This window comes from Clarias gariepinus, chromosome 13 (assembly GCF_024256425.1).
Source record: "Clarias gariepinus isolate MV-2021 ecotype Netherlands chromosome 13, CGAR_prim_01v2, whole genome shotgun sequence".
Taxonomy (NCBI): Eukaryota; Metazoa; Chordata; class Actinopteri; order Siluriformes; family Clariidae; genus Clarias; species Clarias gariepinus.
Window position 1 is genome coordinate 19647655 of NC_071112.1, and position 15694 is coordinate 19663348.

General features: G+C 39.1%; 1 protein-coding gene across 1 annotated transcript in view; it reads left to right on the forward strand.

Moving 5' to 3' along the window:
• rps6ka5 (ribosomal protein S6 kinase, polypeptide 5) overlaps positions 1-14638 on the forward strand; it is a 23961-nt gene extending 9323 nt beyond the window's left edge. The window contains exons 8-17 of the mRNA XM_053509470.1: positions 558-708; positions 824-985; positions 2433-2558; positions 2675-2808; positions 5118-5211; positions 5791-5961; positions 6395-6586; positions 9929-10088; positions 10200-10363; positions 11228-14638. Of these exons, the coding sequence (XP_053365445.1) occupies positions 558-708; positions 824-985; positions 2433-2558; positions 2675-2808; positions 5118-5211; positions 5791-5961; positions 6395-6586; positions 9929-10088; positions 10200-10363; positions 11228-11494 (1621 nt within the window). The 3' untranslated portion in view covers positions 11495-14638. The remainder of the gene's footprint in view (positions 1-557; positions 709-823; positions 986-2432; positions 2559-2674; positions 2809-5117; positions 5212-5790; positions 5962-6394; positions 6587-9928; positions 10089-10199; positions 10364-11227) is intronic.
• Positions 14639-15694: the final 1056 nt, after the last annotated feature.

Sequence of the window (15694 nt, forward strand, 5' to 3'; positions counted from 1 at the left end):
AAGTTGCCTCCTAGAGAACTAAAGATGTTGAGATAAATAGGAAGTCTCTTTGATAATGTGGTTTGATATATCATTACTTTAAAACTAAATCTGTAGCGGGGTTTTATTTTTTGCTCACTCTACAGTTTTAGAGTGAGTGTAATTGTAACAACACACGTAATTTAGAACAATTCGGCTTTAAAATGTTGTACTACAGTAGTTTTTTGTGGATGTTTATCATATGTGATGTTCCAACTTATAATGTCATGAATAAAGAGAAAATTATGGCCTAAAATACCAAGGACAAAAAAACTTCCCAGTAGAAGACTTTTATGTACTAAAATGTAGGTCTGAAAGCACTAAGGGACTTTTCAAATATACTGACTTTTCAAAATTTTACAATTTGAAAGTATACTATTGTGATCTCTTCTAATATTTCTGATCATGTGCCTTTACAGTATGCTAGCTTTCCAAAAAAGTACATACTTATCCAGACCTTGGGACACTAATAACCAAAAGAAAAGAAAGTATGGCACCTAATATTATTAGATTTTTCTTTTTTCCTTCTTACATCACAGGAGAATTCTGAAGAAGGATCCTCCATACCCCAAAGACATGGGCCCCCTGGCCAAAGACATCATTCAACGACTCCTCATTAAAGACCCAAAGAAAAGGCTAGGGTCGGGGCCCTCGGGTGCTCAGAATGTAAAAAGCCATCCGTTTTACCAGGCAGGAAAATCAGTCCTATTCAAAATAATAATCTAGAAGTTTTTGACTAGAAGGAAAGCATTGTTTAAAATATGAGCCCGTAGTAACTGAAATTAACTACTTGTGTCTCAATCAGAAAATAATCTGGGAGGATCTGGCTGCTAAGAAGGTGCCAGCTCACTTTAAGCCGGTCATCCGGGATGAACTGGACGTAAGTAACTTTGCAGAAGAGTTCACGGAGATGGATCCTACTTACTCCCCGGCTGCACTGCCTCAGAGCTGCGACCGTATTTTCCAGGTGAGGGTCGAAGAGCCTGACTTTTCAGGAACACAAAAATTTAATTTTTTTTAAAGATGTATTTAAAACTAGGTATATGCTTTTTGTGCTGTATATATTTATAATTAGGTATTACTTCAGAATGCTAAGTACGTTTATGGATACAAACCTGAACTGATTTTTAGACAAGAAAGGACATTGGGTTAGTTTCTGTGGCGGTGAAGTTGACCCACTATTTGCCTTTGGGTGAAAGTAAAGAGCGATATTTGACATTCCATAATGATTGTGTAAATAATGTAAGCCTGGCTGGCTGTGTTGGTATTGAAACGAGCAGAAGGGCTGTTTAGAGACATGTAATTATGCTGATGTGGAGATGGATTTAAGTATCAGATGTGAATGACTATTTTTGATGCGACTTGAACCATAATGTTGCCTATAACATGATGCCAGCTGATGTCGGCGCCATTGAATGAAATCGTATCTATGATTGCCTTCTGGATGCTCCACTCTGCAGGATCAATAGCTCCATTAACGACACTGTCATGCAATGAAAGGTTGGCGTCTGCTAGAATAACCATGCCTGCCTCAATTACTCCTTCAACCTTTGATTACTAACTTCAGCTTGGCTTTTTTTTTCAAACGCTCCCCTTTCATGTACTGTGGAATTCTGGTCCTTCGTAATTTGCTGGCGTTGCTACGATTGCGTCTGCAGTGATAACTTTAAACTCGTGCGTCTCGTCTCAGCCCTCAACCCGCTCCCCCGCCTTCCAAACCCTTCACAAAACCAAATTAAGTTGCATTAGAGGGCCGTGATACGATTTGAAAAGCAGAGCAATCAAACAGCTCGGCTTGGCAATTAAGAGCATTTCGTCTATTCATCCCTCCATCCTTCCGTCCATCCATCCACTCCTCCACCCAGTGTCGCACCCACAGCTGCAGGCTCAGTGTGTGTGAGGGGGCCACTGCTGACTGGGGCTTTTATGCAGGCTAAACACCATACATGATGTACTTACTGCAGATGGACAACAAATGTGACTTTCTAACTCAAGCTGCTCGACACCACTGAAGAGAAAAGCAAGAGGGTTGAGGGTTTTTTTTTTTTCTCCCTGAGGACATGTTTTTCACAGCTTGTACTTATTTGGCATCTGGACGGAATCTGTTAGTTACACCCCTAACAGGTTAGCTTTTTTTTTTTTTTTTTTTTAACAAAAAGGGGTGGCTTTACTTTTGTCATTAGATTCACAGACAAGTTGTTTCTATCTTTGTATGTTTTCATGCTGTAATAATAGTGTGCATACAATGGCTGACAGGTTGAATGCTTGTAAGAAAACTTTAATGGCCTCTAGGTATTTGCAGACATTATAATTATGGCTATAGCACTGCTTCCTGGAATGCTACATGTGCCTCATTCTGTTTGTTTGCTCACCCCTGGCTTTGTGTATATGTGAATGTGTGCTGCCTGGTGCAGGGATACTCCTTTATAGCTCCCTCTATCCTGTTCAAGAGGAATGTGGTAATGGATGACCCAGTTCAGATGTGTGGTGAAGTGGAGAGACCAGGACCTACTGCAGTCGCACGTAGCGCCATGATGAAGGTAATAAAGCACCGACTCTTGTTACTGGTATTGCATAAGTCCTATGATAGAGCAAGGTTATGAGTTTGGAACTGTCATGTGCTATGTGTGATTATTTTGTCTTGTGAATTATTTAGGACTCCCCTTTCTATATAAACTATGTGATGGACCTGAAGCAGACAGCACTAGGGGAAGGAAGCTTCTCCATCTGCAGGGAGTGCACACACAAGAAGAGCGGGCAGAAATATGCAGTAAAGATTGTCAGTAAAAGGTATTTATATGAAGAGCTTGTAAAATTATGTGTTTTCTACAGGTCTGAGATATACTGTACTTCTGGTGGTAGGTCGTAGAACGTTTTACTGGATATCTCTGGAAAGTAAAACAAAAAAAAAAAAAACCTGAACATTATTTTGTGTATATGAAGAAGGCACTTTTTGTCAGAGCACTTAATCCTTCTAGGTTTTTCAAGGAAAAGTTCCAGCACCTGTGCTTATGGGAATGCCTCATCCAGTTTTCCACTTTCTGTCGATGAGGTCGCAGATGACGTCATTTCAACCGGTGCATTACAAGTATTAGGATTAGGCTTTAATGCAGCATTATATTTGACTAAAAACTTGTTTATCTGGCTTTTCAAACCTTTGCCAATTCCATATTCCTAAAGTGATATTTAAACACATTGCTTTTATCATTGTTTCCCTTTTTGCAGACCGTGCACTATTTTGAAGGAGCACAGTTTATAGGAAACATTTATCAAATCAAGATAGTTTTTCCTTTTTATTGGTTTAAACTTTCAAATCGAATTTCTGGATTTTTTTAATAAATAAAAAATAAACTATATGAACAAATGTTTGTTTTTTATACATATGTACAATCTTGATAGAATTTTCGTTTAAACCATATTAAAACATAAATTCAACTTTACTGAATTAATAGAGAAAATCAGCAGCACTACCTGATCCGTGCTTGTGCTGGTTATGTCCACCATGTCAGCATCTTTAGAGAGCGTCTCTCTCTCTCTCTCTCTCTCTCTCTCTTTCCCCCTCTCTCTCTCTCTGTCCTTTACCACAGCCTGTTTAAAGCAGGAGTGTGTGTATTTCTCTACATGTGGGATTCTCAGTCTCTTACGGTAACAGAACATACAGTTACAGAAGCAGTAAAGTGAGGAGAAATTAGTCTCTAATTAATCACGCAGATGGCATCGTCTTCTCAGAAAGATAAAAATGCAATTAAAATATAATTATATTTTAAAAAGTGACCAAATATACTTAGGCGACCACTGATATAAATTAACCAGATGGCCAACCCAAGTAAAAACATTGATAATATAGCCTTACAAGAAGAGTGGATCCTATTATAACATCAAAGGGGAAATCACATTTAGGATGAGATGTTCAAAAACACAAACATCTGGTTATCTATATAACCATATACCATTTTTAATCTGCAATTTATTTCACGAACCTCAGATTGAGTTGGTCTGCTCATAATCCACTTTCTTTTCTGACATCTTTATTTTCTCAGAGGGCTTTGTCACAGAACTCTTGTTCTAACTCCAACTTTAGGTAGATCGAACATTTAAGAGCATGAAACTTGGTTGTATGTTCATTACCACTCCGTGTGCACAGTCGATTTGTGAGCATGGAGGGGCGGGGCTGTTCACAGACAGGTCTGTGTGTTTGTGTGGGAGGGTCAAGCCAATCAATGGTCTGCGTTAAATAAGATTTTAAATAATAATAATAATAATAATAAAATATATATATAATTACATATAATATGTTGAGGATGGTATTGATACTGTTTCAGGCTGCCACTAATAAATGGGAGTATGGGAAACACTTCATTATGCTGTTAGAACTTTTTAAATAAAACTGAAAAGGAGAAGGAAATGTGCATCTGGTTATCATTAAATATTAATGATTGATCGATTATTGACTGTTAAGAAATAAATTATTGTCTGTGCGAAAACCTATATACGTATGTTTAAAAACAAGGTAGCGTGATAGCCAGGGTAACACCCCATTGCTTAGAATATGTCTCAACAACTTTTATTCTTATAATACCACAGATATTTGACGAAAAAACACAGCTGGTCATGTTACAAAGAAACCAACAAGTGTGAAATCATCTGTCATTAGCTGTTACTATAGAAATCATAAGATACACGATTGAGCACATTAATATTAAGCTGTACTTTGGCTTGCAGCTGGCACTATTGTCAGCGCCATGCTGCTATGTGAGAAAATTAAAGGGCATCTTCTGACCAATCGGATTTAAGACTGGGATTTAACTATAAGTAATCAGTCCACATCACATATCTCAACTTAATAAATTATTTTTAATTTAGAGTGGTTCATGTGACATTATTTATTACATGACATACATATACTAAGATTAATGAAAGGATCATACTATATCCCATCTATTTCACTTCCACGCAAGTGGAATTTATGGTTATAGCATTCTTGTGAATGTAAATACAAGGTCAGATTTTTCAAGTTCAAAAGTCTAGGTTTAAGTGCATCATTAAATGAGCATTTATGTTTTAAATAAATGTGTGTGTGTGTTTCCTTTTTTGTGAAGAATGGAGGCTCAGACTCAGAAAGAGATCGCTGCTCTCAAGCTATGTGATGGACATCCCAACATAGTGAAGCTTCATGAGATTTACCATGATCAGGTAGGCAACTGACTATATGTAGACTTTGTGTGTGTGTGTGTGTCTGTGCAAGGAAGATAATGAGACAGAGAGGCTGAAGTGGAGCTGCTCTAGGCATCCTACAGCCTTATTCAGTCAGAGGAAGTGGAGCACACCAAATGTATTTGAATGCCTATTGCCCTACATTCAAAGCAAAACCTCCTAGCTACATTAGTTTCTCATTTCACTTTCATTTCACTTGCTTTAAAAAAATGTATTACCCTCTCTTCACATACTACTTAGGAATTTTATTATCCTATGCCTTGTGTTAGCTTGGAGTAAGATGAAGAGTATTAAGCGTACCCTTTTCAAAGGCATATTCCATTTTTATTTATCCATCTGCTGTCCATTTGCTTCGATCTGTAAGCACCAGTGCATGTATATTTGTGTATACCTGATATTTCTTTCATGTTATTCGATGCCATTATTGAGATAAAAAAAGGTGCTGATCTGATTTTTTGTAGTTTATATTGTTTGGCCTGGGCTAAAGTTATAAGGAATGTTTCCCTTCTGCTTTTCATCTCTTCTCATTTAAACACAATCGCTCGCCTCTGTTCGCAGCTGCATACATATCTGGTTCTAGAGCTACTGCGTGGTGGAGAGCTCCTGGAGAGGATTCGGAGGAAGCAGTACTTCAGTGAGACGGAGGCAAGCCGCATCATGCGGAGGCTGGTGTCCGCTGTGAGCCACATGCACGATGTAGGTGTGGTGCATCGAGACCTTAAACCAGAGGTACAGCTGAACTTTTCCTGCCACGCCACTTAACACTCAGCTCCACTATTTGCCCTGGAATGTCTTTCTCGATCGAGAGAACGTGTTTGACAACTCCCCACATAATGGGTCCCGTTCGCAATGAACTGAGCCCAGATCTCTTGGGATTAGGCTCTTTATGACACTTTTATTTATCGCTCCATTGAAGCTTAAAGCTTTTGCTAAATGCCTTTCACTGAAAAAAGGGTGTGTATCGAAAGGGTGAAGTGTACACAGCAGAATCCTACATATTAAAAATCTGAACCGAATACGCTGCTCTCTAATATATACTGTGTATTAAGACTAATTTACACTGAAGGCCACTTTCCAACGTTTTGTGAAGACAGAATCTGTTCTTAATGGGAAATGTTAACGATTGAGGTATTGAATTTGAATCTGTCCGATTTCTTGTCAGAACCTTTTGTTCACTGATGAAAGTGAGAACTCAGAAATAAAAATCATCGACTTTGGCTTTGCCCGCCTCAAGCCTCCTGACAACCAGCTTCTGAAGACTCCCTGCTTCACCCTACAGTACGCTGCCCCTGAGATCCTCAAATACGGAGGCTACGATGAGTCATGTGACCTCTGGAGTCTGGGGGTCATACTGGTAAGGACAAGCCTTTGTTTTTGTATTCGAAACTGTGGTGGATATGATTTTAGTACCTGACTAGATACAAAACCTGGAAGAATTGTAAAGTAGGACCACAATGGCGCATCGCTTTTCCTGATCAAAAGACAGGTCAGGTGATGAAAACGGGTCAGCTCGTTACAAAGGTATAAGATATTAGGGAATGTGTATGTGTTTGTGTGTGTGTGTGAGAGAGAGAGAGATATGGAGTCGAGTATGCGTGACTTGGGCCACTTGCTGCAGACACCCCTGCATTTGAATCTTACAGGCACAGAGAATGTATTGAGCACAAACTTTTATCAAAGGAACCGTAGGTTCTGGAGCTTTGATTTCTTGAATTGTTTGAGAGATGTATTTAAAAAAAATGAGCAAAGGATTGCAGTTTATCCAAGGGCAGTTTATCGAAAAGCATTTGTAGTGTGTGTCCATGCTTGAAACCCCATTAAAGTCTATGGAGTGAATTATTTTTGTTTTGATTTTAACCATGCAGCCTTGCCACATGCTGAATCTCATTTTCTGATCACATCAAAAATGTGTGAGTTAGGAGTCAGGGGACAAAGTGGTTCGGCATGGGTACCAAACTAATCTTCAACAGATTTTTTCTGGATTGTATTCTCATTTTATTGCACTCAAGAGACCCGGACCAACATGTCTAATATAAGTTTCTCAGGGCCATGTGCATTATTCATGGTAATACGGCCACCCTGTCCCGGATTGAATAACCCGGAATTATGGGAAAACAGTCAGTCAGATTCCTTAGAAAAGTAATAGCAAAGAATTCATCAGTGGTGAGTATAACATACATTTTTTTTTTTCATCTAGAAAGGAGCTTTGTTCTAAAATGAAAAAACTTGATAATTATGCTGATTTCAGTGTTTTACTTGTTTATTGATGGGATAATGTAATTTATCTATTTATTATTAATACACAGTTACAGTATAACACAGTCCAGACAAAACACATAAATCTGGACAAGTATCCAAGACTAAGAGCGCTTTCACCCAATACTCCTTCCATAAATGTTAAGGAAATCTCTCTTAATCCTGAAAACTTAACTACATCAAAGCTTATAGGAATTACTTTGTAAAACAACAATCCCTTTTAAATCACTTCATTGTCAGTTTAAAAATATTGCTTAGTGTCTTGAATATTACTAAACAATTCTGCATTACTATAATGAGTCAAAAATTATCCGCCCTCTGGCTGTAGAATGCATTTTAATGAACATTTAGAAAAGACAAATTCATCATTTTTTGGCTGATTGAGCAAGAGCAGGACTATAGGGAGGATGCTTTAACACCTCAAAACAAAGGTGTCGACAGTGTGGGCAGAAGTGTGCAGAAGTGCAAGATCACAACGCATTTGGATAACAGTCCTCCGTGTTTAATCTGAAGTTTAGGCTTCAACTCTTTAATATGCATCTCACTGTAACGAGTACTATTGATTGTTGAACCTTTTTCCTGGTAATGTTCCAGTACTGACCTTTTGAAAATCCCAGGGTAACTATAAGCATCAATTTTCCAGATGATGGTTGACTTTTGAGGAAAACACTTTTTGAGAGGAACCAGACCCAGCAGAAAACCCATCCTCATTTGGGTGATAACAGAAAGCAGGGATTGTTGTGTAGTCATATACTGTGTGTTAGGCGGCTAGTTCAGTAGTTCAGTATAACAGATGATGTCCTTAAGTTAACATGGAGTCCAGTTCCCTATTGGAGGCTCAGATAGAGTGTTGGAATTTCCAGTCCTGAATTCCTATTTCTCCGTCTGTAAATAAATTTTGAAAAGATTCAACTTTGAGTTCCACTCATGTCAGGCATCACTGCTTTTTTAGATCTTTGAGTGAAAAAGATGTTGTGTAAATAGGAAGTCTCAGGTTTGATAATGTTTCCTTCCGTCATCACACTACTGAGAATATTTGGAGGAAAAAAAAGTGATGGTTTGTCTTACTTTCTGGTTCACTCATCTCTGAATCAGTTTTAATTTAACCTGATGTATATGGGTTTAAACATAGTTCTATGTGTATAATAAAGGCCATATTACACTAGAAGAAGGCTGTGATGGAACATGGGTATTAGCTGTATTAATGCTAATTAGTATAATAATAATAATAATAATAATAATACTTCATGTCATTGGCATAAAAGCAGAACACAAAGAAATAAAAAAGCAGAAGGGTGGAAATGTAGGTTTCTGTGCGTGCACACGGAGAAAACAGATACTGAATCCAACCTGAAAGTACAGATACTGAAAATGACCATGGATTTGATTGAATTCATCAATCCTGCTTTGTGGTTGAAATTTTAGCTTAACAGGAACTTACGTTTCATTGCATAATATAGAAAGGACGCAAAGGATGAAATCTCTCTCCCTCCCTCTCCCTCTGTCTCTCCCCCCCCCTTTCTCTCTCTCTGTCTTTCTTTTTTTCTTGAGAGTTAGCCCTTACTCTTGCCACCTGAGGGGGTAAGCAGGGTAGTGCATTGGGTCGCAGTTGATGACATGCTTTTAGACAGGCTGTAAGAGACCCTGCAGCGCTGAATGTGAGAGTGAAAGATAAAGTGCTCACACACACACACAGTTGTGTATCTGAGTCTTTTTTTTTATTTTAAGCAGAAGCATGACAAAAGGATGCCAAATAAAGAGGAAGTGAAACTTTTTTTTTCAGCTGCTGTATATAACATTTTGAAATTTGGCTCTCTCTGGTTAAAAACTATTTCAGGAACTAGATTTTGTAATGTGTGTTGTGGCCCATCGTTCTTCATGGTGCGTATTATCAAAGAGTAATTCGTATTGAATTCGAATTCAAGGTGTTCCAAACATGTGGCACAAAGAGGAACACTGATGTTGCATAGGGTATTTACAGTAGACACGCATACTGATGGAAATTATTGGAAATCCTCAAGTCTTACACTCTCTCGCACAAACATCCTATCTCTCTCATGGTTGGCTGCCGGTTCTCGCCCCTCACCATATAATCAGGCTTCTTTTGTGTCTAAAGTTGACAGATGAGAGCTGTGTACTGTACAAATGTCCCATTAGTTCCAACCCGACACGCCTGACTGTTTTCATATGCACTTTAGCTTGAACAATGCTGGCTTGTAAATAGCAACAGCAATGTTAGAGCTGAATCATACTCGTTTTCTTAGAACTATGTTTCTGCCTACTGATTATTTTCAGCGGACGTGATAACATCTTAACAGTTACATTTTTAATTCAGATCTATAATATTTTTGGAAAAACAGAACTTCTGGCATCAGAATATCTAAATCTCTTTTTCCGTGCTGTGTTGTTGTGTGTGTGTTTTTTTTATGTTGTCTTGCAGTACACCATGTTATCTGGCCAGGTCCCCTTTCAGTGTCAGGAGAAGAGCCTAACGCACACAAGTGCAGAAGAGATAATGAAGAAGATCAAACAAGGAGACTTCTCTTTCCAGGGCGAGGCTTGGAGGAGTGTCTCTCTGCAGGCCAAGGAACTCATTCAGGGTGAGATTGGTGTGCTAAGAGCTAAATGTACAGTAGCAGCGATGAATGAATGTAGTCTATGTTTCTAATGGTATGTGCTTGTGTGTTTTTGTGTGTTTGGAATCTGAACAGAGCTCCTGACAGTAGATCCTAACAAGAGGATAAAGATGTGCGAGCTGCGCTATAACACGTGGCTGCAGGACGACAGCCAGCTCTCGTCCAACCCCCTCATGACGCCTGACATTCTGGGCGTGTCTACCGCCTCTGTAAACACCTGTGTTAAAGCCACCTTCAATGTGAGTAGACGAAGAAGGTTTATGGTTAGTGGAAGCAAAGCATAGATAAGCTATTCAGCAATTTTGGGTGATTCTTTTATGGATATTTTTTTTCTTTAAAAACATTGTTGTGAAATTAACACACATGTAGGTTTCTAGCATTCTCAGCAGTGAATGCAAACGAATGCATATTTCAGTCTTCATTGACAAGGTGTGCTTTTATACCCAAGTGCTACAAAACTGATCACTGTAGCTCTTGACAATAGCACATTTACAGTAGGTCACTAGTGTGTCCGTTTTTCCAACCATGTCATGTGACAGAATGGGCTCATCAGGCTAAGAAGGGAATCTCATGAAGCGATGCATCCATCATACATAATGCCCAGTACAAGCCTCTGGGGCAGTGTTACGATCTGCGGTTTCTCCAGTTCATAAATATTATTTGGCAATGAAATGAAGTCAGCTGACAACCTGAATGTATTGAATGACCAGATTAGCTATGATTTTGTTTCTCTTCCTGATGTCACAGACATATTCTAGGACTCAGTTTGTGTAAGAGTGATCCTGGGAGCATGAGGAAATTTTTTTGTTGCACATGTATTGGTCACCACATTGCATGTCGTAATCGGAGAAAAATGCGGTCAATTTAAATATTACTGTGCACTGTTCAGGGTGGATAAAATGTATTTTTCTTGCATTATAGTCTAAACTGATTTGTTATTTATTAAAATTGAATTATTATAGTATGCTATTCATACTAGCTAACAAACTCCTGGTTAGCTCAAGCTGAACTGTAAACTGGAACAGATATTCAGCTAGGGGGTTGTATCATTTCTACTAGTTTTACCTACCACTAATGTAAAGAAGCACTGTGTTTTCGCCTAGGCCTTCAACAAGTGTAAACGGGAGGGTTTCCGACTGCAGACGGTGGATAAGGCTCCTCTAGCCAAGCGCAGGAAGATGAAAAAGACCAGTACCGGCACGGAGACACGCAGCAGCTCCAGTGAGAGCACACACTCATCCTCGTCTTCCTCCCAGTCTCAGGAGAAGACTCCTCTCCAGCTGTCTGTCAGCACACCCCTTACCCTGGGCCCTGATGACGACGAGCCTTCCCAGAGTGACCCACAGCCTGCTTTCAGCTTCTCAGAGTGAGCTGTCTCGTCCTCTCTGACTGTGTTCCTCTACATTAGCCAGGTCTCCCTTTATCACTGGTGCAGAGCATGCAAGCGGCAGCGGCGGAACCGAAATCACCCAAGCCCTTCACTAGCAATAGGAGCAAGGTAGTACAGTGTAGGGAGTTTGTGAAAAAAAAAAGGCTTGATCCCTTTATGATCCTCTAATTTCTGGATAAGTCCAAGCTGAATGTGACTCAGAGAAGCATGGCATCATGCATTAACTGGAACGAATGCTCCAGTAACTGTGCTGTCTCATCGCTTTAGGCCAAAAAAAAGGAAAAAAGGGATATTTTCTTAATTCTGAGAAATAAGCTTTATTGTTAATGTTAAATTATTCTTATGGCCCTATGGTCAAGTCTGTTGTTTATGGTCAATGTTCCTGTGAATTAATTCGTAAAGTGTGCTGTCAGTGACTACATCGGTCATAGTATGATACCAGACCGGTGTTTGATTTTGAGCAGACTTCGTCTGATCGGAGATTTATGGTAAAGTAGCAGATATTTGTTTGCGGGTATTCAGACATTTTTAACTTGTCAAGGAAATTATATTACAGAGTGTTTCAGATTTATTATATTAGGCAGTAGATTAGGTAAAATTGAGAGTAGAAATTATAATTTTTTTTATGTGGATAAAATGTTAAAAGAATATTTAACCAACAGTTTCCTCCCTAATTCCACTTGTGATGGATTTATTTAGAGAGAGTTGGATTTTAGTGATAGATTTTATTCTGAGAGTTTTTAACTGCTAGCCAGAATTAAGCAGGAGTTTATATAAAGAGATTTATCTTCCACATATTTAACTAAAGAACAGAAAGATGCTCCTGCAACTCTATAAATATGTTTTTCATGTTCTGATTTCTACGTAATGACAAATTAGCAGAGTAGATTCCTAAGTAGTAAGCAGAACGATTGGTAGTAGCATGGTAGTGTATGTGTCGAGGTTAGGCCCAGTTGCCTCATAATATTATGTCTTTGTACAGATGTATGAACATTTTTCTGTATTTTCTGTACTAGACACTCGGTGGTGAATTAACCAATGTTTAATGTGTCCTGTTATAATAGATTCTGTTAAAATCAGCATGCCAAGAACTTAAAGGACTGTCGGTATAAAATGCTAGATGTATTAGCATTTTCTCTTTTACTATTGGAAGCACTACAAAGGCTTTCAACTGATAAGCACTAGACTCAACGTTGCAGTTGACCTGCTATGCAAAGCAAGCCGCATTTCTTTCTTTCTTTAGCATGACTTTGTCTTATTAATAGTTTCCCTTGTCTGATAGGGACCATTATGCATTATAACTACGTGAGCAAAAAACACACACACACACGCACACAAACATCATGCCTCTTAAGACATCTTTAAAGCCAACAAGCCTACGTATTAACAGTCTCACATATCCGTTACCTCTTTACCTTTACATTGAAACAAGTGGAGACATCCACGAACTGAAACACTGAGGGCTTGTATAGGGTATAGAGTAGACACACACACAGAAACATGCATACAAATAAACTGGTGCTCCGTCTTCTGCCTACGTGACAGACCAACAGATGAGCAATAAGAGCATCCTGAGCTCAGCTCACTTTCCAGTATCAAAGGCCTGCACGTGGCTGTTTTTTCCATCTCCACTTTGTGCCAAACCCCCACAGCTCCCTCATTCCTGCTCTGCCCTTTTTGTTTTGCTATATTAATAGAACAGGAAAAAGAGAGAGTGTGTCCTACATTGAATTCCGCTTAGGGGGGTGGCGCCCTTATTAGTTGCTTTACCATGGTGCTGTTTGTCCTCTGGGAGATTAAGCAGCCCAGGTCAGAGTCCTACTACAAGGGAAGTAAGACAGGTGCAAGGGAACACACAGAGAGGGAAAAACAGGGTCAGCGCTTTACAGCATTAGGAAGAGGCTGAGAATTTGGCTTTGATGAATATGCGCCAGAGCTATTCAGACTCCAAGGCAAGACCTGTGCTTCTGATTCGGGCAGATAGGTCAGCACTCTGTTCTATCGTTTCATTGATCTCTAAAGCACTTGTGTTTTGCGTCAGCCAATACCAGCAGCAGATTTTCAGAGTTCTAAAGAGCTCTCTACGCTGGCTGGCTGTGTGAGGGTTTTCATGTATATTCTAGAGAGTATCTTTTACCATTTTCTGAGGTAGAGAGAACACATATCGTAACAGCATGCTCTTGAAAAGAGCCCATTCCTTTGATCTGAGCACTCCTTCATCACAAGTTATTGTTGGCCTACTTTAATGCTCTCAGGAGCTGGTTAATTGTGTGGCCCTTTTTTCTGCTATTGTAGCAGAGGGTCCAGTGTGAGTACATATCTCTGTGTGCAGCCAACGGTCAGACTGGCGGCCTAGTCTTTCATCTGCTCACGGAGGTGGAGCATTTCTCCATGATGATTTGAGCTTCGACATATCCCTTATGAAGGATATCTCACACAACATAGGCTACGTAATGTGATTTTTAGAGGAGGTTGGCTGTAGAACACCTATTTTGAGTTTCTACTGTTTAGTAATCTGGGGTTGTTTTGTAATGCTGTGTTTAGTAGAAAAATGTTGTGGTTTAAAAAGAAGTGCGTGATCATTTTGTATAAATCGTTATTATTGGAACTGGCAGGGGAGCTGGATTTTACCTCATATAACCCTTAAAGGGACATTTAGGTTGGAAAGGATCTTTGGAAGATGTTGCAGTGTCTTCCCTTTTATCTGATTTAGCAACAGTTTTAAACAAGAACTCTTGACTGGTGAAAAAAAAATGTGACCGTGAGGGACTTTTAACATTGATATTACTAACACCAGCACACTGCGTTAAGACAGGCAGTCTCTGACCCTGGGAGCTTAACTTCTGCATCTTAAAAAAAAGTCTTCAGCTTTCTGTACTATTGGGAAACATTTTTGCTCTAGCTGGACGAGGAACGCTCCTCAATATCAAAGTAAAAAAATATTCATTGATTTTCATTGTATGTCTTTTATCTATTGACTTTTTTTTCGCCAAAGCTTTGATCTGTAGCAGTGGGGCTCAAAGCAAATCCTTAGCTTTAAAAAAGAAAAAAAAATCTTTACATTAGCTATTACCACAATAGCTTTACATTTCTTTATACCTTTTAAGACCATTGTTTACCATCAGCGAAGCAAAAAATGATAAACATATATATATATATATATATATATATATATAAAGTGCAGTTTTTTGGGATTTAATTTTAACAATGACCCTTAAATATTTAAAATTTCTTACGATTATGACTTACAGCCTCAGAATATTTTAATATTTGCTAAGATCAATCCATAAACAATTAACATTACAGGACTTTGCACCCAGCGCTTGGTTGGGAGTCCTTTAGCACAAATTACCGCATCAATGCAGCAGGCGTGGATGAGTAATATCAGTCAGCAAACTAGTTAGTGGTAGTTTTGCCGTTGCAGGCGGGTGATAAATCCTGCTGAAAAAGGAAATCAACTTCTACATAAAGCTTCTCAGCAGATGTATTAACAGTCTCACATATCCGTATTCCTAAATTTTAAAAAGTAGACCAACACCAGCAGATGACATGGCGCCCCAAATCATCACTGACTGTGTAATACCCCTATCTTTTCGTGCAAAAAATTAAACATTTTTATTTTATTTGACGGTCCTCGCAGAACTTCGCAGGCAATCACGGCAACTCACGGTGCCTAACTCCGCATCTTACTGTGAGTCAAACCGCATAGGTGAGATAGGGGTATAAACTTCACACTTGATCCAAGCATTTTGTAATTTGTGCCTCTGCACTCTCCCTACAAATTCTGGGACCTTGATTTCCATTTAAATAAAAAAAAAAATACTTTCATCTGAAAAGAGGACTTTGGACCACTAAGCAACAGTCCAGGCCTTTTTCTCCCTTAGCCAAGGTAAGATGATTCTTACATTGTCTCTGGTTCAGGAGTGCCTTGATACAAGGAGTGCAACAGTCGTAGCCCATTTCCTGTAGAGGTTTGTGCATGGTGGCTCTTGATGCACTGACTGCTGTCTCACTCTACTCCTTGACAAGCTCTCCCAAGTTTTGATTTGCCTTTTTCTTAAGCCTGCGTTCATCTCTGTTGCTTGTGCACCATTTCCTACCACACTTGTCCCTTCCAGTCTCTTTCCCATTAATATGTTATACACCACTGAGGAAGCCCTTTTAGAGATGACCTTCTGTT